This window comes from Protobothrops mucrosquamatus, unplaced genomic scaffold (assembly GCF_001527695.2).
Source record: "Protobothrops mucrosquamatus isolate PMUCROS unplaced genomic scaffold, P.Mucros_1.0 scaffold113, whole genome shotgun sequence".
Taxonomy (NCBI): Eukaryota; Metazoa; Chordata; class Lepidosauria; order Squamata; family Viperidae; genus Protobothrops; species Protobothrops mucrosquamatus.
Genome location: NW_015386485.1, coordinates 1,188,878 through 1,213,462, shown reverse-complemented (window position 1 = coordinate 1,213,462; position 24,585 = coordinate 1,188,878). Strand labels below are relative to the sequence as shown.

At 36.5% G+C, this 24,585-nt stretch overlaps 1 protein-coding gene across 2 annotated transcripts in view; it reads right to left on the bottom strand.

The window, feature by feature from the left end:
• Positions 1 to 1,042: 1,042 nt before the first annotated feature.
• Positions 1,043 to 24,585, bottom strand: part of SYN3 (synapsin III) — a 175,308-nt gene continuing 151,765 nt past the window's right edge. For both annotated transcript variants that reach the window (XM_015812829.1, XM_015812828.1), the window contains 7 exons: positions 22,741 to 22,883; positions 19,720 to 19,794; positions 14,702 to 14,804; positions 7,709 to 7,843; positions 5,156 to 5,228; positions 3,853 to 4,126; positions 1,043 to 2,709 (listed from right to left, as the gene is read on the bottom strand). In XM_015812829.1, coding sequence (XP_015668315.1) covers positions 2,577 to 2,709; positions 3,853 to 4,126; positions 5,156 to 5,228; positions 7,709 to 7,843; positions 14,702 to 14,804; positions 19,720 to 19,794; positions 22,741 to 22,883 — 936 coding nt within the window. In that variant the 3' untranslated portion in view covers positions 1,043 to 2,576. The remainder of the gene's footprint in view (positions 2,710 to 3,852; positions 4,127 to 5,155; positions 5,229 to 7,708; positions 7,844 to 14,701; positions 14,805 to 19,719; positions 19,795 to 22,740; positions 22,884 to 24,585) is intronic.

Here is a 24,585-nt window from a genome sequence, read left to right as displayed (position 1 = left end):
TGCTTTGGAGAATAAATTGACCCCCTCTTCTTTGTGGCAGCCCCTTAGATATTGGAACACTGCTATCATGTCACCAACAGACCAACAGTTAATACTTAAGTGCTAGTTTATAATACACTAAAGTGCTATAATCAACCTTGTTAGAACTCAAACATGCATAAATCAGTTCTAAAATTGCTTGAGTCTAACAGTGCAAATTTGCTTTTACTAAACAATTGGTTCTTTGTAGTTGTATTTCTAATACTTACACTGTGGTGGCATTAGGATGCACACTGCTCAGAATATTGCAGATGATAAAGACCTTTGTTCCAACAACTGTACAACATTGGTATAATTAGCTGTTTGGCTTGCAAAATAGGATAACTGCTTATGAGAGGAATTATTTAATATTTCTGTAATATTCCAGTGCAAAATGCACTAGTATGTAATTGTTCTATCTTTCTTGAGGTAGGTTAAACTTATTTGAGAGGAGAATTTAGGGTGAAATTTAGTAGATCTAGGAATGACATTAATTTATGATGTGCTGGTGATGGGAAACCACTAGCAAATTCTGTCAGAACAAATTCTATTGGAATTTTCCTAAGATACTGAAGTCATTGAACAGTTAGCTGTATTGTGCCATTCTACATGACACATTCAGAGAAGTAAGTCATACTGATAATATTGAAGAAGTTAGATCACATTGCTATGAACATTAGCTCAGGAAACCATGTGCTGGGTTTGATAAACAATTCCAATTGGGTAATTTTAAATGGAAGTAGATCCTTATCTGCACTTCTCTTGAAATGCTGAGTTGTTCTTCAGATGCATTTCAGAGAGCTGCTAAACACTCAAAGTAGTGGTAATATTTATTTTCCTCAGTCTACCAAATTGTTTTTACAGGGTTTAGGGAAAAATCAAGGAAATAGGTAAGGTTCCATTCTAGAATTTGGGGTGAAACATATACAGAGCTTTCCCTGTGCAAACAATATTAAGGAACAAAACAGTTTGGCTTTTTTGAACGTGGCTGCACTGAGTTGAAAAATTACGTAGACTTATTCTAGAGCATGGGTGTCCAACCTTTGGCTTGCCTGGGCTGCACTGAGAGAAGAGGAATGATCTTGAGCTGCATATAAAACAATGTATATAAATCACATAATGTTAAAATTTTACAATCTTGAGTTGGATTACTAGTTTTCCAGGGCCACACACGGATTGGACACGCCTGCTCTGGAACCTATATACAACAAATGCACATATAATGCAATGTGCCATTTACATCAGTTTTGTATAGATAATGCAGTAAAAGGTCAATTATATCAATGTTTAAAGAGAAACCTCTAAACTTTTTTGTAGCAGAACTCCTATTTTCCTCCTCATCTCTTGACACTTCACTTGTATCCTGACTATTGAGTGGCTAAATTGTGTCATACTGCATAATTTGGATACTGATATTGGGGAGAATTTTTGAGGCTGGAAAGAAACATTTCCCATGTTTTATTCTGAAAGGGTTGCTACTTCGTATTTTGATGGCCTTGAAATATTGAGTTGTATTTCATGGTGGCTGGCTTCTTTCTAAACTGTTTTATCACTTTTGTATGCATGTATGTAACTGCAGAATAAGAATTTTATGACTTGATTTCTCTAGAGAGGTAGTTCATTGTGAAATCCTAGTCCCAATGTGGATCAAAGATCTTTGTTTTCAGTCATTTTTTTCTGAAATGCATGATATGCTGCTGTAAAGATGAATTCTGACATGTTGATAGCTAAAGTTTAAGGCCTGTATATTTGTTTCCATACACACGGTACTTCAATATAAAGGCCTACATCATTATAGTTCAATTTATTACTTTGGATACCTATTACAGTGGATACTAGGTAAACCTTAGGCAAGTTGCACTATTGTAACAGAGCATGCGAAGGATTTTAATTCTAAATGATGTCTATATATCCCTGCACCTGGGAATCAGAATGGGTTTAATCCTGGTTGTATATTGACCACAGTAAAATGGTTCAACTGTGTGCTACCTAAGAATTATAATAGTTTAGCCCAGGAAATTTGAATTGAGAAGGAATAATTCAGAGGGATAACACATTTTTGGAGGAATAGTTTTATAACTGGGTTTTTAAAAGAGCAAACTAGAATCTGACTTATAAAAGATAAGAAGAATCATGCTAATATATAAAAATAGTTAAGATAAATGAATATTAATCTTAACTTAACTATTTGCCTCTTTTCTGCACCTCTGCCATAAATGGCCCAGCAAGTGTTCAAAGCTGTTCATACGCACTGCAGCATTCTATAGCCCTGATTGTGCATGAGATGACCTCTGCATGTAGGTGATGATGGACGTGTTTGCATTCTGTAAGTTGAGAATAACATTTCGATGACTGTTATCCAGAGCCCAGAGAGACAGATTCAATTGCTTTTTTTCAATTGCTTTTTCCCCTCCCCTTTGCTGAATATAGGAATACATACAAGAAACTATAACGATTGATACATTTAAAGACACATTTGTATAGGGAACTATAAAATGAGAGGAATTTGCATGGAAAGAAGACCCAAATATCCAAAATTACTCTTAAGGTTTGTGATGCTAATCAGAAAACAGGCTAGCAAATGACTTCCTCAGGTTACGGATGGTTTCAGCCTTTGCCTCATCTTCATTTGTGATACCTCGCTGTGAAGATTCTGAGATGTTGAAGGTATTTGTCAAGGATTGTGATTTGCTGAAAAAAAGAAGAAAAAGGAATAAAAATGTGGCTATTTCCTTTACAAAATTTAGAAGCTTTAGGAAGTAGTGGGTCACTACTGTTGTTAGACACCTATAGTGATGCTTAAAAGTTTATAAACCCTTTTGAATTTTCAATATGCATAAATATGACCTAAAATGTGATCTGTTTTTCTACATAGATCCTAAAAACTTGTTAGAGAACATTAAAACTATGAATCAAAAACATACTTGTCCATTGATTTACTGAAGAAAATGATCTAAAGCTATATTTTTTGTGTGGCAAAAGAATGTGAAATGTGGTTGCAACGTCATGCCTTAAGCCAGGTTTGCAGTCTCTAGATCAGGCGACTTTCATCATTGATGGAACTATGAATTTCGGATTGTATCAGGAAATTGTAAGAAAATAGGATATCTGTCTGAGGTGAAGCTCAACAGGAACAGCAAATCAGTGATCCAAAACATAGAAGCTCTATGACCAAAGAATAGCAAAAGCACAAGTAACAATGTTTTGAAATGGCCAAGTCAAAGTCCTGACCTTAATTCTATAGAAATGTTGTGGAAGCACCTTAAGTGGGCAATTTACTTGAAAAAGCCCATGAAGCTCTTCTGTAATTAGGAATGGGCTAAAATTCCTTCAGGCTATTGTTCAAAAGAGATCCACAATTACCAGAAATAATTAGTTAACAGTTATTGCTGACCAAAGTGGGATTACCAATTCCTAAAAGCAAAGGCTCACATACTTTTGCCATATATATCTAGCTTTGGATTATTTTCCTCAATAAAAAATGAAGAATTACAATATTTTTGACTTATTTAATAGGCTTTTCTTTATCTAGACTTAGGGCTTCTGTGATGCTTCATATAATATTTATGCCGAAATAATGACAATTCAAAAGGGTTCACAAACTTTTAACACTACTGTATCATTGGGATTGATCTGTAACATTTGTCATTGCCAGCAAAAAGGAGAAGAGGGTGAAGGTTCGTTCTCCAAGCTTGTGGGTTGGTTTCTGAACATTTCGTTACCAGGCTAGGTAACATCTTCAGTGGCGGTTCAGGGACACCGATAATGGCTTGACCTGTAGCAACCTTAACTTAAATTACAAGAATTATCCATTGTAAAAAATTTCCCACATACTTCAGATGAGGATGCTGCTTGGAAGGTTCACTGAATCCTTGGCCAGGAGCCCATCCTTGTGCCGGAGGTCGTGGTTGCTGGGAGGGAAATGTGCCTAATTTGGAAGGCTGGCTTGGTGAGCTTCCTGCTGACGATCTTGTTTGCTGAGGAGATCCAGGTGACTTCTGCTGCTGTGATGAGGTGGACTGAGGGCTCAGAGGTTGCTGACCCTGTGGGGACAGCCTTTGCTGGGGTGGGGCTCCTGGCTGTGATCCTTGAGGCTGCCATGGGCCACCTGGAGCAAAGGAATAGAAACACTGGTCTGTAAAACAAGATTGGTTTATATGAAAGGTATGATCTTTGTCATTAACATTATGACTGTGAACTGATACAAGTTTGTTGGAAGACTGGACATCCCCTTTTCTTGGATTATCAATCACTTATAATTAATTATAAACCTTAGCTGATGAAGAGTTCTAAGAAATGAAAACTTTCAAGGATTTTAAAATATCTCTTGCTCCCATGAATATATTGTCTCTGTGTATTTCTTTTTTCACATGGTCAACTTCGGAAAATTTTCATAAAGGAGGTTGAGTGTATGGCTCCCCCGGATAGCTAACTAACCAGTAGCTATGAACAGAGAAACTGCCAAAAGGTTAACTGAGGCTGATACCAAATACACTAAATTAGAAAGGATGAAAGAAGGGTGGGTCCCTACTTTTCTTCTGGCAAACTAATGTTTTCTGTGTACTGGTGCCAACTCTAACAGCCATTTTGTAAATGGCAAGTCTCTCAGGAAAACCACTTCCTTTGAGCACTCCCATTACCATCTCTTGTCACACATACCCACTGGCACAGACGTTTGTAGATCCTTGCTATAATTTAGCAAAAGATTAAAAAAAATCTTTATTGTCTCAGTTCACTAACATTCCCCTAATAAAGTTGCGTTTTAAATTCTGCTCTTTAATTTTTGAAATCTGTAACTTCAATCTGTGTGCAAGCTGCATAACTGAAACAAAAATATATTTCAGCATTTCTCAAGTTTTTGTTGGCATTGCTTCTGTTTTCCTATTAAGCTTAGATGTTAAATCTAATATTTTTTCAGGATGGACTGTCTGAGAAAAAAATATATATTCTTAATCTTTTTGCCTTCTCTATAAATACTGCTGTAATTTATTAAACTTACTCTTGCCCTGTCACCATATTCCCCTCAAAAAATCAGCAGAAATCTCAACAACCACATTTCACTACACATACATTTACAGAGGAAACTAGTACCTCACTCTTAAAAGTTTGCTCCAAAATTATATAGTAGAAGTAGTACCTTGAGGTGGTGGTCGAGGTTGGGAAAGCTGTCCAAGATGGGGTCCTGGCATTTGTGATTTCAGTGATGGAGGCTTGAAATAAAGATAGTACAGTCAGAATATCACAAAAAGAATCAACAGAAATCTGTTATGTATTGCCCATAGCAACTTCAAATTAACTACTACTAAAACTTTTGTGTCTGTTTGATTGCTCGTAATCTTAAATTGTGTAAAACAGTGCATCATAGGGTAACCATTTTTTAATTAACATACCTCAAATGGTCTAACTTAAAGAATGTGTCCAAAATTCAGGACTCCCGTGAGATTGAAATTTGGCAAAGTTGCGGCTGTTTCAGTGCCGCTGTGCTTCATGCTCAGCCGCAGTCACATGATTGCCATTTCCAACACTCTCTGCCTGCTTTCTATAAGGAAAGTTGATGAGAAAGTTAGCAGGAAGTTGGAAGGCATTTCCACTCACACTGCTTTTTTTTTACCTATATAAGTCTGTAAGGAAGGAAATACCTCTAGAACAATGATCCAATTGTCTAGTACAGGGATCCTCAACCTGGGCAACTTTAAGACTTGTGGACTTCAACTCCCAGAATTCCTCAGCCAGCTTTGCTGGCTGAGGAATTCTGGGAGTTGAAGTCCACAAGTCTTAAAGTTGCCCAGGTTGAGGACCCCTGGTCTAGTATATCATAAGCCCCTAGCTATAGTTAATCCTTGACTGTAGCTAGAATAAATGAGAATATGTTGTTGATGGGCATGGAAACTATGTTACTTTAACAAAATGTGTAACACTTCTTGAATTTCTATTCCTTATCAAAGTGAAAGGAAGAATTTTGGTAAGTGCAGATTCACGCAATACAATAGGGAAAGCTGACTTTTTCTTTTCCGCATAGCCTTTAATAAGCCAAAATCCTATTCTCATGCTGCTTTATGTCACAGTCAAGTTCACTTAATGAAGCATAACTAACTATAGTACAATCTATCTTAAAAGCTGCTTAAGACAAACTTGCAATCTTGAGACCTGCCTGGGGTCTTTTATAAGGATCTGAACAACCTGCAGGACATCAGGATGGTAAGTTACATGTTAAAGTGCCATAATGGACTTTAAGGGAAATCCTACTGGATTCTCTCTAAAGGGAAAAGTCTCCTTTATAGTAATGCTAATTTCTTTTATATATTGGGGTTTTTTTTAGTTTAGAAATTTGCATATGGGCTTTGATCTGAGTCAACTCCGCCACATTTAAAAGTCCTTCAGTTGGAAAAAAATTAGAGATGCTTAATTATTTTATAATGAATAAATAGGGATTTAGAAACACTCAGGTTTTAGTTAATTTTTATCCATAGTTTTGATCTTGGGATAAGAAGCAACCTATTAGATCAGCGGTCTGGTCTAGTAATCAGCTTCCCATAACAACAAGTTAGAAAACCAAGAAAAGAACATGAGAATAATATTTCTCTTTTGTTATAATTCCAAGTGATATTCAAACACATGCCATCTGTGGGCCTGGAAGCAGTATGTACGTATGTGTGTGTATGTTGGTATATATGTATGTATCAAATTACTATATCGCCCATCACACTTGCATGCCTCTGGGTGTTTACAGATGAAACAGTAAAATGATATAAACGCTACAGTTAAAAACAGTTAAAAACCAGATTAAAGCAAAGTTAAAAGGAACAATTACAAAATGAAAAGGCAGCCCACCAATCACTCCCAGGGTTGCATGGCACTCTTAGACCTCCTGGTTAGTTGGAGAACAATTGATACTGTGAATGAGTATGTTTCTAAAATAAGGACACTTATGTCTGACTTGCGATTGAACACTATGCAACAATAAAAAAAAAACCTTACATCGATTAATGTGTTTCCAAGTCAAGAACATTTGCTATTCAACATTCAGTAGCTTTTAAATACATTTTTCTAGCCTTAATTCAGAAGCTTATTGGCTCAGTGGACTTTGACAGCTTACAATATTTGGAAGAGATGGCTAATATGACTGCTGTCTCCAGAATTAACAATACTAAGGTATGGATTTCATACAGATATTTGCACATCTTCCATTTGATTTTGGCTACCTGTCCAATAAGTTAATAAGTATGCCTTGTATCAACTATTTGGATGATGAAATAAATATTTCCAGCTATTTGCAGTATTTCTACCTGACTCTTTAAAGATAAACTTTGAATTTTTAAAGATAAACCTTGATAGAGAGAAAGGAAAATTACACAAGCAAATCTACAGTGTTCTGCACTTGTTTAATGAATAGCAGTGAATGTAGCTATACAGTTGTCTATGCTGTTGTAAAAACAACTTTAAGGAATTTTCAAGTCCTTTTCCCCTCTGTCCAGCTTTACGCTTCAGATTGCAGCCTCAGCTACTGTGTTATATAAAAAGTAAAGAATTACATATCTTGTCTGGGGATTTTTTAGAAAAAAGAGCACAGTATTTTATTCAGAGTAATTTTTTTAATTAAAGTATTGAAAAGGTTTATGTATTTGGATGTCATCTGAAAATCAGACACTTGGTTAAATTGATTTTTCTGAAAGATGCCTCCTGCCCTTACCCAAGGCCTCAGAGGTGAAGGAGAAGTTCCCACAGTCATTAAAGTCTGTGTCATTCTGGAGACCACCATATCAGCTATAAGTTGCCTATCTTCCTCCACATGCTCTCCTATCAGAGGCATTGAGCTGTCCATCACCTGTTGAAACAAGGAAAACATTCTTTTCAATTTGGTTATGTTTGCTAGTACAGTAGAAAAGCTCACATGTTCAAGAACATGGTGGCTTTGCTTCTTGCTCTCTTGTGTATCTGGTTTCCCATACAATTCAGAAACTTTTTTAAATGTGACACTGTTTCAATGACATCACTCATGTTTCTTTTAAGTTAGAGCATAATCAACTTTTCCAAACACAGGAAAGCATAAAATCTCTCCAGATTTCACAAGAATGAGATTGCAACTGATTTAACTAATGTATAAAATGCTGAAAGAAAATTTTAGGTTTTCCTTGAGCAATTTAACAGTTTCAGTCTTGGCTGAAAATCTTCCCTATTCGTTGCTCCATTATATGTAATATGCTAAGCCATGGTTTGCCTAATGATAGTTTGCTCAGTAAACTGTAATGGGATGGATTTGTGCAGTTTGTGCATTTTTTTTTAAACCAGCACCACATTTTGACATAACATAAGGTGAAAAGCCGGCCAAGATACTTTCATTTATTACATTTAATATAAATTTAATTTAATATAAATTACTCTGGGCAGATGACAAAATAAAAATAATAAAAGCACAACCAATAATTAAAAATATAACACTGCATAAAGTAGCATAAATAGCTCAGAACCACAACATTGCACAATCAATATAACCAAGAAACAGGCTCACCCATGCTGCCAGTGCCCAGATTTGACAGCTAAGCCAAGTTTTTAATGCTGTGCAAATTTGCAGGGTGGAAAAATAAAATTACCATATAAGATGAGCAAGAATGCCACTCTTCACAAACCAATACACATTAACCAAGTGCATGTTTCTTCCCTCTTTAGTTACATTTTTATCTAATAGTTTTAGATTTCATGTGAAAAATATTTTCTCTGAAATTATATCTATATGCTTATTTCTGACCACAAGATGGTGCCCTTATATCTCCCAAGTCTTTGTAGTTCTATTCAATAAAATAGCAATTGGGATGTTCTCCATCAGAGTGATAATAGTCAACTTACTCTCTCTTTGACTCCATATGTAGTCAGAAGATCTTCCATGAAAAAGAAAACATCAATAGGCTTAGAAGTTGCAAAAGTTTTCAAAATTAGAAAAATTGTGTTCACCTCCTCCTGATGTTTAACATTGTGACCAAGGATGTACCAAAATGGTGAAAGGAAAGGACACAAATTCATGACTTGGAAAGTAACCCTGCCAATCGTGAGGGTCTGCAATAATGTGAAAATGATGAAATGTGTCACTGCAACACAAATTCTTCCCTTTCTACTTGTATCCCAATGTGGCACATAAATATGTATATCGTGTAGTTTGTGTCCCAACATTGTAACCCACATTTTGTCATATGCCACCTTCTCCACCCCTGGGTATCTTGTTTCCAATTCTAAAGTAGTAAGTAACCAAAGGTGCAGAAAACTGGTTAAACTGTTATTTTTATGTATCAGTCATCTTAGTACAAAAGATCCTATAAAATCACAATTGGGGAAATTAGTTCACAATTTCTAGAAAACTTTCTTCTAGCGGACCCAGGTGAGGATTGCTGTGACCTTGAGATGCCTATCTGAAATAATAATTCATTTTTATTTATATCATCAAGTCATTGTTGACTCCTGATAACTGCTGGGACTATTCCATGCATTTTCTTAACAAGGTTTTTTGAAAGTGGTTTACCTTGCCTTCTTCCTAGGGCTGAGAGAGACTGGCTGGCTCCACGTCATCTGACTGGCTTTGTGCCCAAGGCAGGAATAGGACTCTCCTAGTTTCTAGCCTGATGCCTTAACTGCTACAAACTAGCTGATAGTTGTATATTGCTTTCCATTAAAAAAAAACCCTCAAAAACAATTACAGTTCAAATTCAACAGTAAAAAGAAAATACAGCAAAGGAATAGGAAGTAAAATAAAATTAAACCAAGTAGAAGGAGCAACAGAAGCTTAAAAATCACAAGTGTTATCACATTATTAAAGTATATTGGAAAATAAAGCTTTCTGCCTTAAACAAGAAGCACATTTAAAATTAATTTAAAGTCTAAGAGTTGACACAAAGTGACCTTCTAATGCTGAGATAAACAGATTAAACTCAGTGCAAAACTGATTTTCTTTGTTTCTGGGAACAAGACATTCATGTGGCAGCTTAGAAAAAAAACAGGTTGACCCAGCTATGTAGTTCTGGCCTTTACCCTGTACAAGGTTTGTGGCTGTCTCCATTAGACTTGTTTTTTCCTGATAAAAGTATCTCAGAGAAAGGAGGGACATGGTCAAAAAAAGGAATCTACATGGAATGCCCCTTTTCTATTTCCTCAATTCCATGAACTGTGTAGGCTAAACATTTCTGTTTCCATGAGTCAGGAAATTTGGATTATCTCCATTTTGAAGTTGAGGGACTGACAACTGATTTAAAAAAAGGTCTCTTCATCTGCTACTGGGTCAGCAGCTAATCTAGAAGTGGAAGTTGAACATTTTCTCAACCTGGTCATCTGCTAAGGAGATCTCAGTGGATTTAACTCATCTTCAGAAAGATGTTAAAACATGGCTGTTTCAGAAATTTCCATATATCACATAAACGAACAGCCTTTGGACATTGCCCTTTGCCTGCTATTTGTCTGACAGCATGCTATCCTAATAGTACATTATTTTTAATGAGCATTCTCATATGGCTACTTTGGCTTTTAGGATTGTGAGCCACCTAGAGGTGCACGACTGTGGCAGTATATAAGTAATAGGAAATAAATATCCATACATGAGTGTTTTAAAAATAACATGCCAACTCAAATTTTATGCACAATTTGAGAACGGGATGAAAGCATCCAGACAAATAACACCCACACCAATTTACATCACACACACACACACACACACACACACACACACACACACACACACACACACACGAAAAGGTATTTAAAAGGCCAGTGCTCTGACAGATGAGCACAATTCAAAGCGCACTGAAGATGTCCCCCCCCCTCCTGAATGGAGATAAAATGTTTGCAGCCAAATCGCCAAGCTCGGAGATCAAGCCAACAACCCAAATGAATGCATATTTCAAAAAGATTTGTTTTATTGATTTGATTGATCTTCTGACTTAAAAGATTATTAAAAATACTTCAGCTGTTTTTGGAAGCATGTCAGTAGGAATATTCATTCTATAAGGTTTCATTCTATAGCATTTGCTGCAATTCTGCAGTCATCCTAAAGGGTTTGTTGAAATTCCCTTTTATTAAACATAATACATTGTGACTATATATATATATACCTGTATAGATATAGATATAGATATAGATATAGATAGATAGATAGATAGATAGATAGATAGATGATAGATAGATAGATAGATAGATAGATAGATAGATAGATAGATAGATAGATGATAGGAAATCCAGATACTGGAAGCATGTCAATAGGAGAATTAACTCTATAGGCTTTGCTGCAATTCTCCTTTCAGTAAAGATAAATGGGCGGAGTTAAAAGCAATTATTTCCCAGCTATCCCAATCCCCATTACTAAAAGAGTCCTTGAGTGGTGTGCTGGTTAGACTACAGTATTGCAGGCTAATTCTGCCAACTTCCAGCAGTTTGATCCTGACTGGCTTAAGGTTGACTCAGCCTTCCATCCTTCCAAGGTTGGTAAAATGAGGACCCAGATTGTTGGGGGCAATATGCTGCCTCTGTAAACCTCTTAGAGAGGGCTGCAAAACACTATGAAGTGATATATGAGTTTAAGTGCTATTGCTATTGATTTGGCCCATCCAGTGACCATGATCCAGATTTGGGTTTTCTTCCAAACATAAATTTCCTTACTATCTGCTTCTGTGGTTGGCTAGGCACTAGTCTTTCCAACGGTTAGTACCTTTTAGGAGTAGATAGTTATTGTATTTGGCTTTACCTGAGGCCTAGGCCTCAGAAAATAACAAGGTAGGATCATGAAACATATCTATATGCGCACAATTCAGGAGCAGGGACAGTCTAGGTGGAAAATTATGCATGGGAATAGATCTGCATGCTTATATGGTCTAGATGGAGAAATAAAAATAATGCTTTATATTAACGCCTGGGATAATTCAACTGGGAAAAGAATGAGTGATTTAACTTTTCTTAGTTTTCAGTTTTCTTTTTTACTGGGAAGATTTCAGTATATCACAAATTAAATCACTACTAACAGAAATATTGATCAACTTTTAAAGGACAGCCCTTCTTACTTTGCTTTCGCTTCATTTTTTAAATATATGTTCTCTCCTTAGAGATGGGGGAAGGAATAACCACAGTTAATGATTTGGGAGGGAGTTATCTTCAGTGGCTGCAATGATGATGATAAATAGACAAGTTGTATCATGCTTGAAGGTAGGACCAGAAATGAGATGTTTTTCAGACAGAGGATTCCTATGTCTAGCAATTAAAAAAATCATACACCTATTCTACCTTTTCCTTCTTAATCAATATCTTTTCTGGTAAACAGCTATGGCAAAAGATGGGAGAATTAGAAATGCAGAAAATTGTTTAGATCTCTTGTAAAATTTTAGAAGGAAGCAAAGCAATTGTACAATACTGTAAAAGCCTAATCTGCTAATATCCTCTGCCGCTTTCAACTTTCCTAGATTGTGCTTTTAAATGCTTTGTATCAATAATACTCCTAGGATTTCTAAAGTATAACTTGGGATAATCAGAAGAAATGTCATTTGATTTTGGCCTGAAGCCACCTCTATTCCACCTCCATATGAAGGTTCTGATGAGTACAATTTTATGTTAACTATTAAAAGTGACCAACACAACAGTTCTTGATTTACAGGAAGAGAAGAAATAGCAAAAGCAGAGATTTTTTTCCCCTTCCTGGCAGCACACTTGTGTCACATAACCTTTGACCTGTCACTGATTCCTGCAGAACATTTATGCAGCAGAAGAATGTGCTGGTCCTGGAGGGCTCATGTGGTTCTCATCAGTTTCCAAAGGCTCAGTGGGTGGGAATGCTCTCCCACATGCAGCTATTTGGATATGTCAGTGGCCCTGAATGTTGCAGTAGGCCGGCTTTATTCGCCTCCCTGCGTTGGTGGAGTTTACAGCAGGGCAGACACTGAGTCTCCATTCCAGCATCCTCATATGGTAGCCAAGGACACTTGCTCATTTTTCTCTCCAGTTGCCCTGATTATCTTCTTCCCCCTCCCCTTGAGCAGATCTTGCATTTCAGCTTTGATGATTTTCAAATATCCATCCTTCTCCATGGTATGACCCTCTCCACTCCGACAAATAACTTTTTCTCAGCCTGGCAAGCTTTACTTAAAAAAACTTCAATTTTTTTTAGACCCAGAGTGTCCCTGATAAAGAGGGACAGAAGGCTTTATTATTCATGCCACCCACAAGCTCCTCAGGGAATTTCCTTATTTTGTTTTAAGCTGAAATCTCAAAAAAGCTGCAGCTCTGATTCAAGACTTCATTTTGGGGGTTGGCAACCGAGAAGAACTGCAGCAATACATATTAGAATCTCCTGAAGAAATATTAAAACCAGCAACTGAAGAAAGCTAATCCAGTGGGATCAGCGGTGCCCTCCAAGTTGTAGAGTTCAACTATCAGTTTCAATTATCCTGAGCAAAGGTGAAAGATTGTGGGAATTATAGCAAAACATCTGGAAAGCACTATGCACTGAATAGTTTCACCTGCTAATTTTTGTTTAATTATTAAAAGACACAGGAGCAGGATAAACCCTTTTTCTGGTTTGATGGTCACCAACAAGGTCATCGGTTTTTTTATCTTTAGCCTTTGATTAGCATTGTTCCATTTCTCTCTGACTTAAACTTTTTCTTTTCTTATATCACTGCTTTGATGTGCATAATCTACTCTTTCCTTCCTCTGAGTTGGCTAGCTTCCCAAGTCTAATAAAAACAGCACAAAGTTCAGTCTGCACATCCCATTGTGGTGCAGTCTATAAAAGCTGGGTGGTGAAGAGAGACAGGAGCCCTCTCTATTACAGGGCATTCAACTTTGTTCTGCCTCTTTCTCTCTCTCCTTTAGATCATGTACTTACTGTCTACACCAATGAAGCAAGTGGAAAAGGCAGTTGAGTGGAATTAGCATCCTGAACATTGTTATTGAACTGCTCGGTTTATTTTTTTTTCCGAGTTAATATGGGGTTTTGTTCCCCTGCCCTTTATTATTTCCATTCATAACATTTACCTTGTTTCAGGGTGTATCCTAGAAGGAAAAACCCTATTCCTTGTAATTTAAAGGTACAGAAGGTGCTTGAAAATGGCTGGAAGACTGGAATGGAAAGGTGCTTTCTTAATTTTTTGATCACGATGTGCAAATCTGAGATAGCTAATATCCAAATATTCTAAAGCCTAGTGCTCTGTCTTTTATTAAATCAATTAAATGAATCAGTTCTAAGATGGAATAGGTGAAAAAGATATGTAGGCAAAGTGCTGAAATAGCTGCATGTGTGTCTGAATGGGTTGCCATGCTTTTTTATTAATTTTGTATGGCATACATTTGTCAAGGAGTTTTACAATGCTATGTTACAGAGTATCTGGACAGCCTAATTGCTAGTTTGTTCAGTTTTGTGCTTGTGTGCTTATCTATAATGAACCATAGAGGTTACCAGCTGACTAGTAGTGTTCAGGTTGGTGACTTCTTCTGGGGCCTCTTCCATTGATCTCATCTAGCATCCGGGCAGCTCCAGCGCAGGCCCCCACTGTCTTCATGCAGCTAGCCTTTCCCACTGGAGTGGTACCCATTTATCTACTTGCAATAATGCTTTTGAACTGCTCAGTGGCCAGGGTAGGAGCCAGAGGCAAGTGATGGATTGCCATGCTGAATCTCTTTATTTAAATGGTACTTACATTCTATTCATTCAACTCCTCACCTCAATGATATAATCTTTCCCATCCTTGCTGTGAACCGCTTTGACTGCACAGATATCAAGGCCGCCAAACATCTCTGCAACAGAATCTGCCCAAAGTCGGTATCTGCCAAAACCAGATGGTATTATTATTTGTTTAAACTGTGATTTAAAAAAAAATCAAACAAGCTTCTTATTCAGGGATAGCAATATTCTTTCCACAAAATGGATAGCTTTGTTTTACAGTGGTTTTATGCTAATAATACAGATGTTTTCTCAAATTAAAATATTTCTGATGAAATCCATATTGACAAAGAAAATATGAATATATTTTATAGCTTCTGCCTTTTACATTCAACTGTCAACCATAAAGGAACAAGCAGGCAATAAATACACCCCAGGTTATCATTTGGTAGAATAGAATTGAAGGTGTTACAAAAGCTATTAAATGCCCTATGAATCTGTACCTGCAAAGATCAAATCTTTGTAATGGTTTTTCCTGTGACACTCAATAGAAATAAAAAATTGGATGTTGAAAATGCAAGATAGAAAGAATATTAACATTTTTTTAATTTTGATGTTAGAGAAAATTCAACATCAAAACTGGAGAATAAAATGAATAGCCAAGAAAAAAAAAGGGATCTTAACAAAAAATTCTCACACAAATGTCCAGGCTCAAATTAACATACTTTGGACCCATTATGCAAAGAGCTAGCTCTATTGAGAAGTTTATAAAGTTTATAAAGAGACAATGGAAGGAAAGACAAAAAGACGAAAAGATGGATAGACTCAATTGCTGTGGTGTTAGGTGAACTATTGGGAGACTTGAAGAACCAGGTTGAGAAGAGATCACTCTGGAGATAATTTATGTATGTGGTGATTAAAAGTTGACACCAACTTGATAACACACAATCAAATAGAATAACCATGTCCTCATCAATTTGGCGAGAAAAGGAAGAGTATTATATTTCTTGGGAAAGCTGTAAAAACAATGACTTCTGTCCTTAGTTCAGTACTGAGTATTTTGACTAAATACTGTACTATTTTGTGTCTTAATTGATATGTTAATTCTTACTACTATATCAAGCAATACAAAATGTTCAATTAACTGTTTTCTCTAAAAAAGAAAAAAAGTTCCCAGTAATGCCTATTCTCCTTGTTTTGTTTTTCAGAAAAAGCAATAGTATGACTAGCCCATGCAGCTCTTTCCCTATATAATCCTTTTAAAACAGAATCTCAAAAATATAGAGGCATGGTAGGCAGAGAAAGAGCAAGTACCATTTCTGCTTTAGAAGATAAGAAATAAGAAAAATCTCTAGAAGAACATGAAGGGTCTCACAACAGTTGTCTAAATGAAACAAGCAAAAGGAATTTTTAATTGCATGTTTTTATTCTCTTGAACATTCAGCAAATTCCAAAAATTCCAAACATTTGCAGAGAAGATTACAAACCCAGGCTGGATAAAGAACAGCGAATGTAATTCCTGGTGTATCCAGACCATATGACAAAGGGGACTTTCCTTTCTTTTGTAGACAATTGTAGCAAGGATCAGGGCTGCAGATATCTGAAGATGATCCCTCACCACAGGAATCTTCTTGACTATTATATTCTTTAATGGACATAAAGTTTAAAGTGGCCCCATGTTTTGACGTGCCTTCAATGAGAATAATCCCTCATCTCCACCCATGGTTTCTTGTTCTCCTTATGTCAATCACTGCCCAAAGTGAAAAGGATCATAGAGGCAAATGGCTTTAATTCCTTGTTGCCCATTGGACAACTAGATGACAGTGATTAAAAGAGCAGCGGTAGCACTTGGGTGTCATTGGTTGTGGAACTCTCTCTTCTTAGCCCCCTAAATCTTCTTTGTTGTTTGTAACCATAGGTAAAATGCTTTTGCTCTGCTGGATGATAGCACCTAGGCAACCTTAGCTTAATTAATGCTAATTAATTCTAATTCTAATTAGACTTAATTAGAATTGGATGAGAGTCCACAATTCCCCAATTGTAAGCAAGCAAGTAAGTAAAAAAATAATAATGAAAAAAATCCAGAATACACTGAAAAACTACTTCTGTATCGTTTCCAAGAAAAGCACATGGACATGTCTGTCAAAGCAAGGTCAAAGATGATCTCCATTTCACTTGATTTCAGTGCAATTTAATTACTATGCTACTGGCAACTGTTTTTATTCCTTTGGTTTCTTTATTTTACATTTTATTGCAGTTTGTTACATTGCTTTTGACTTTTATACCTAAGCTGTCAGTCACTTATAGAAGTGATACGAACAATGTATTGCTTTCGAAAGCTGCATATAAGCTTTCTTTAACCATGACAAAATATCTAGTACATGGAAGACCTATAAAACAAAAATGTTATTCTGTATTTCATACTTTCCAATTCCTTTCTGTATTATCTCCTTATATTTATCTTTTATAAGGGTTTAAAAAGATCTGTATAGTCTGTAGCTTTCTTGAATCTAAGCCAAACAGATGTAAACCAGGATAAGATTTGTAGCCTTGGGTATTTTTATTATTTATTTATTTGTAAAACTTATTGACTGCCTGTCTTACTTCAGGGTAACTCAGAGTGGCTTACAATCTTAAAAGATAAAAACTATACAAAGCTAAAGCTAAACATAAATAAAATACTATGAAGATTGAAATATTGCAGCCCAATTAAAAGATGGAATGGAGGGGAACTGGGATCTGTTGTTAACTGATCAACCATCTCCACTATGATGCTTCTCTATGGGAGCCCCAAGCTAACTGGCAGAGTCAGGTCTTTAAGGCTCTTATGAAAGGTCAGGAGGGTTGGAGCTGACCTCATTGGGGGGGGGGGCAAAATGTTCCAAAGGGCAGGTGCAATGGCAGAGAAGGCTCTTCTCCTGAACCCTGGAATACTTGGGCTGATAGGGACCATATCAGGCCTCCTCAGCTGGCATGAGTAAAAAGTAGAGTTGGAGTTTTCCATATTTCTGCATAAAGAAGCAGTACTTGCTAAATACTCTGTCTGTAGCTTATAGTCAATTAAAGTAATAAAAAGTCCTATTAGGGTCAGCCCCACCTATTAAGCCTGATGAAATAGTCAACTTAGATAGCTTACCTTGTGAATCGTTAAAAGGGAGCAAAGAGTTATTTGATTCAAGAAATGCAAAGAATCTGATGGCAAATGAACCTCTTTATCCAAAGCTGCATACTCATGCTGACCGAACAACAGATAGGAGAAATATTTCTTGTACTTTTATTTTCCTTAAACTTTCCTTTCTTTCACCCATTACAGTGGGAGAAAAATTAGTTATATTAACTCTAGATACAAGTTATGAAAACTTTGGATGTAGTTTCCCCCTCCCCTCATTCTGAGGGCTTTTCAGAAGTCTGAAAGGGCTTGAGATACTGCAGACCATGTTTCTCTTCTGAAATACCTTGGGAGGGCCCTCATATCTGTGTCTAATGGAGAAATGGCTCATACTTATTTCTGATTACATCATCCTAACAGTGTTGCTATTGTAGTCAACACTGCACTTCTAGAGTGAGGTGACAAAGCATTTGGAAAAGGCAGAAACAATGGGGACAAAGATGAAAATCTGAATACCTTTTTTGAAGAGAAACTCTAAAATTAGAATAAATTATCATTGGTGAGCTAATTCTTTCCCACACTGGGTTTGTGTGAGGAGAAGGGTACTAGGAATGTGCTGTTGACATTGCAGATTAACCCCATGAATCAAACAGGTTGCCCATGCTAATTCACAAGGAACGTCATGGAAATCTAGGGCTGAAGCAAGGGAACAAAGTGGCTCCTCATGAAAGAATGAACAAGAAGATGCTGGAAAGAAAGTATAAAACTTTCTAGGGTAAGTGTAGATAGGAAATAGTTCAACAGTCTCAAACAAGATTCGAATGCAATAGTAATTAGACATAATAAGCCCATCCTGAATACTTCAATGCAACCTAAAAGAAACTTGCATGGTCATGTGGCCATCCAAGCAGTGCTGAATAGGAGTCTGTTGAAATAGTTTTTAAAAAGCAAAAGAGATGTCCAAATTGTTCCATAATTTATTCCACCACAAAATTTGGAGGAGGTGGGGAACAAGACAATGCTAACTGAGTTCATTCTGGCTAGCATTAGTCCTGCCTAGAATCTGTAGGAAGCAAAACATTCAAATTGATTTATGCCAGTATTCTTTGTAGGATTTACTTACACATTCAGCTACAGAGCTATTACTAACATTGCATCATAAGGGGTCAATAGAAGGCTGATCAATCACTTGTGCCTCTGTTTTGCATTCATACATTATTATAATATATGGGTTACCAAGATTTAACTGAGCCCTGTGAGTTTCACATATTTAATAAAGGAGTACTTAAAAGTATAATATGAATACAGTATATTACAAAAACGATTACACTCTTCAAGTTAATTATAACTATATATCACATTTTAAGAGCTGCATTTGAATGTGTACAGAAGGCATTGCCTTATGTTGGCATATTGAGTTCAATATTATATACGCTGTTAGGCAAGTATACACCGAGAAGTCTTCTAAATCTATTTCAAGATAGTCAAGTTTAGCCTAGGACCTTCTGTGTGCAAATAGGTGCTCTGTAACTTTGCCATCATGTGTAATAAAATACACAACTGCAATGTAGTAAACTCATAACAATCTGATTGTAGGCTGAATAGTTCTGTGCAGAAAATGTTGGTATAGGAAACCTGCCTTGACTGGAAATGAAAAAGCTTAGGCATATTCTTCTTTCAGCCTGCTTCTCACTCTGCCTTCTTGGCATGACAATCTAGGATGAATAGGATATATCACCCCACTGTGCTCTCTCGCTCCACAGAAAGAAAGCAACACTAGAGTTGAGGAGTTAAATGAGAAGGAGGAGAAGCAGAAAGCAGCAGGTGCCATGTTTTAATTTTCAAGAATGCAAATTGAGTTTCTGCACTACTGCTGGTTGTTGGAGATAAATACTTAATACAGTTTTAAGTCTATCAGATTTACCCGAAAGATTGCATGTTAGTAATAGTAGCTCTTTCTATTTAATACCTCTCAGTCATGGCGATCTGTTCCAACATGGCAGAACCTGTGTTTGCTTTCCAGTTTCCAGAGATTGATGTCCTCCTGGGAAAAACAAACAAGGCATACGAGAACAATCAATGCTCCCAAACATTGTAATTCCTATCCAAACTGAACAAAGGAGGGAAGAAATGAGGGAAGCAGGACAGACTGAGTTGGCACAAAATCCTTTCAGAGCCCTGCTGTCTTCGAAGCTTTTAACTGTTGCTGATGATTCGGTCAATGTGTAACACCGTCCATAAGCTGAAAATGGCCCTCTAAATGCTGGCAACCTCCCACGTAGTTATATCTTTATCCAAATCCTTGTTGGGTTTTCTTATATCAGCCTTATGAACTCTTTTGCAGGGTATGCCAGGCATTGTACAGTAGAAACGTCTGTGAAAAGGCTGTGGAATAATTAACCTTGCCCACTGTAGTGTAGAATTTAAACTGCTCATGAAACCCCATGCCAGAAAAGCCAAGCAAAAGCTTCCCACAGACATCAGTGAGCTTTAGAATTGGTCTTAAAAAAAGGGAGATGATAGGATAAAAAGCTAAACCAGTGGCTTTCATTGAGGTCTACTTCCTATTGTGGTAGAAATACAGCTATCTCTGCTGATGGAGATTGAATGGCACTAAAAACCACCCACTGGCTTTCTCCCACTGATTCCTCAAGTGGTATTAAAGGAGTCAAGTCTTTTTTCTTGTTACTGGTTATTAATGCCTGTGCCTGCTGGTAGTGCTGCTGGCAGACTTGGTCTTCTGAAATTACATTTAGAGTGTAGCATCCATAATGTTGCCCAGCTGCATGATCAGATATTATAAATGTCAGGTTTCACACGCTCTTGATGTGCATCATCAGAAGGGTATGAGAACATAGCTTACTGCTGAAAAGTAGAACATTTTGAAACTAATATTCAGAATTTTAACTTCAGTATCAGTCACGATACAAGCTTTGAACATTTCACTTGTTACAGTGCTACAAATATTTTTCTATACGCTAGAAAAGAACTAGCTATAAGATACATTTAATTACATTTTGAATGATGCTTGCTTAAGACCAACACAATGTGGTTTGATTCCTGCAGCAAAGGCTAAGCAAGATATATAGAGAAGTTTCTTCAAATACATGACTATTCAGTCCAGGAAATTGTATACTGACATTGTATATTGTATATTGACAAGCTAAGGAAGTGCTAATCTTTCTGGAGTTTTATAAAATCATTTCAGACCAAGAGCTGAATCTACATTTCAAACTTGGCTGATGTCTCCTACTTGTGCAGTCTTAGCTTTTGTATTTAGCATCTCTTCTGCTCTCAGAAAAGATGGCATCACTTAAACAGGAATTTAGATCATTACGTATTGTCTATATACATTTCATATCACACACACAAATCACAGTTTACTAAGAGGCATGCTGATGGCTGCAAGGAGAGGTTTAACACAACATTGGCAAAGAGATATCTTACTGATGATATCAGAATGAGAAGTTAAGCTTGGAGTATAGTCAACAATGGTAAAATTAGCAGTATATATTCACAATTGAAGTTTGACTAAATTCAAGTAAAATAGTTTCCATGCATATTATATATTACATAGCAAGGCAAATATAAACATTGGAGTACATTTTAAGGGGAAAAGAAATAATTAAAGAACTGAAGTTAGAAATACATGAAAACTTGGATTGTATAAATATTGAATATCAGTCAGGATACAAATGGGAAGTTGGAAACTAAATATTTACTCAATAATGCTTTTAGTAGTTTTTTTTTCCTTTTTCTTTTTTCTCTTAGGTGATTTATCTTTAAATAATAAATAGTGGATATATTGACATTCAACTCAGATATTTAAAAAGACATTTATAATCTTTTTCCTTGCTGTTAAAAGCAACCCAGTACATTTTGCTTTGTATGGTTAATCCTTCATTAACAATATATTGAGCATCAACTGCACAATTTTGCAATCTCTCTGTTCATCTACTAATAGAATGTTTGCTTCAATTTTTCCTTTTTTGTTTATTTAGTTTTTAAAAAATATTAATAAAAGAAAACATGCATTTTTTCAAAGAAATACATTCATTTCTATCACTTAGCCATTTATGTTGATATTGATAAATCATATAAGAATAGATTCTTTCTTTCTTTCTTTCTTTTCTTTTCTTTTTTTCTTTTGTCAAATGAATGTACAAAAATTTTCTGATCTGCTACCAATGACTAAGTATCTTACATTCTGTTTGACAAATATTCTTTGTAACATAATACAGTTTGGAAAATATTATATTGAGAACAATTGAACAAACAATAGCATTTGGGAGTATGTTCTAAGAATGATAGAATTATAACATGGATTAGTTGTGGTAAAATCCCAGGGGTTGTGCATTTATATGGTTGAATTTTGTTTTCCCTGTTATTTTTGAATTCCTAGTCTTAACTATTAGTCACTACCCATTACAAAAGGATTTGTTATCCTCATGCATAGTAACGGGCTGCTGCTATTTAACACTTATCTAGTCCAGCACTGAGCCCAATAGTTTTCAGTTGCCATTTTTTCTAATCTTTAGCAACCTTCTGCAACCTGTTGCCCTCCAGGTATATTGGGGCTGCAACTCTGGAGTTGCATCTCTCACATCTGGAGAGCACTCAATCCATTATTGATTGCCCAATCCTTCCTTTACTAGACCTTCCATCGTGTCTTTTTTAATCTATGTGCTGCTGAACGGCAAAGCAACTTTATGAAATTCTTTAACTTGTGATTCAGAATCCTGTTAAGACAATATGTTTGGCAGCTGCCTAAAGCTTCACCAGAAGGGAATGCATTATATAAAAGTTATTATTTCTCTTTTCATTTAACATACATTGTTCTTCTTGGCTAGTCTTTAAAACAAGAGAAGGTTGCAATATATAGAATGTAATATGTGTTTAGAACTCTAACATTGCTTCGTTTTCAATTTAAAACCAAATCTCTTCAACATAGTTTCTTCAACATAGTCACAATATCTGTAAAAAAACTCACATGTAAGCTTTGTAATTGTTGCCAATTTTCTGGATTCGGATGTCGTATTTGGAGTCAACAAAAGTCTCTGTTGTGACATATGTTTTGGCCATGGCTACCACACTTACAATGTCTTGGAAATCATGCTGGTTCTCAATTTTCACCTATAATTGATAAAGATCCAAAACAGAAAAACGAAACAGTGCAGTCAGTGAGGGATTACTTCTTTAATCGGTTTATGACAGTAAAACGACCCACTTTACGGGACCCCTCCCTTATGTAATTTGTTTTGGACCCTCTACCCTCAACATTCTGTAAAGGTACGTGTTACGAGTAAGGAGACTCTCTTTGGTTTAGAATCAGAACATGTAAGGAGTTAGGAAGGTTTCGTTAAACTTTATTTGGATGACTAGTAGAAGCAAGTGACCAACTAAAACCACACATAGAATGGGTGGAGGCAGAATAGGAAGATAAATGACAAATCAGGTATCACAATACATGCTTGCTATTTTTCCATATCAAAGCTACTGCAGGTCTTGAAGAAATGCCCCTCTCCCAATCCTTGTCATCATGCCACAGAAAAAGGAAATGAAATACATTATTGTTTGCTCTTTCATGTTTTAAAATATGTATTCTGTGCATTTTCCTGTTTGCAAAATATATAAATCAATCTGATCCTTATAATGGTGTGAAGCTGCCTATCAACCCACCATTCCTTCTCTATCAGAGATCACTTTAAAATGGAAGGGTAGCATGGAATGTCCTTAGTACATTCTAAAACAGTTGCAGAATTTTTATGCTGCAAAAACAGGAACAGCACTTCTATGCTGCGAATCACCCTGATTGCACTGGGATAACCGAAATCAATTCTCCCACCTCCATCCCTCCCAACATATCCAAAGGGGCAGGGGAAAAAAGACTGAGAAACAAAAGGGTCTCTTGTCAATTTTACCCTCTTATTTAAAAATAGCATTCCCCCTTCATGGACTTGCTAAGAGGGCTGAAACTCAGAAAGGAGGAGGAAAGATAAGGCAAGAAATCCTTTCAGTAGAAAAATACTCATAGCCTCTCCAAAACTTTACTGTTGAAAAAGAAGGTTATGATTTACATCATCATCACACTAAAACATAGCTAGACCTGAAATAGATTGTCTTACACTAAACCCAGCTAACATGGGATCACAAGAAATCTAGAGCTGCTTTTGAATTGGCATCAAGACCTCCATGGAAATATCCTTGGAGTGCAGGAGTTAATAGAGCACAGGAGAGTGGGGGATACTAATTTGAGTATCACCTAGCCTCCAACTTGGAAACTGGGTGGGTTAATTCTCACTTGAATCCAGTTCAATTTGGGGCTTTGAGTTCTGATCCCATCAGTACCAAAAGAACAATATAAGCTATGGAATTTAGAACAGATATTGTTATAAGATTCCATACATATTGCAGTAAATGTCTCAAAGATGTATACCTTTGCCTCTGTCATGTGAGGTCCAAGAGATCTTGGTGGCCCAAAGTACATTTGGCCAGCTGTGCCCAGCTGTCAGATGCAACCTTTCCTGGCTGGCTTTCAATAGCCCAATGTGCCTTGCAGTTGGCTGGAAGCTGCAACTGGTACAGAATGCAGCTGCTTCAAACATCCTAAAGGAACTACCCTATATGCTACAGATCAGGTTTCAGAGTTTTCATAATAACTTTTAAGGTCTTAAATGGTTTAGGATCCTGATGTCTGAGAAGCATCTGTTCCAGTATATGTATCTGGAGGAGGAAGAAAACTCTCCTAAATGCTGCATTGTGCCTAGGATATGTGCACTATGTAAGAATGTGAGAGAGGGCTTTCTCTGTTCTGTCTCTCCCCTTCTCCCTTTTT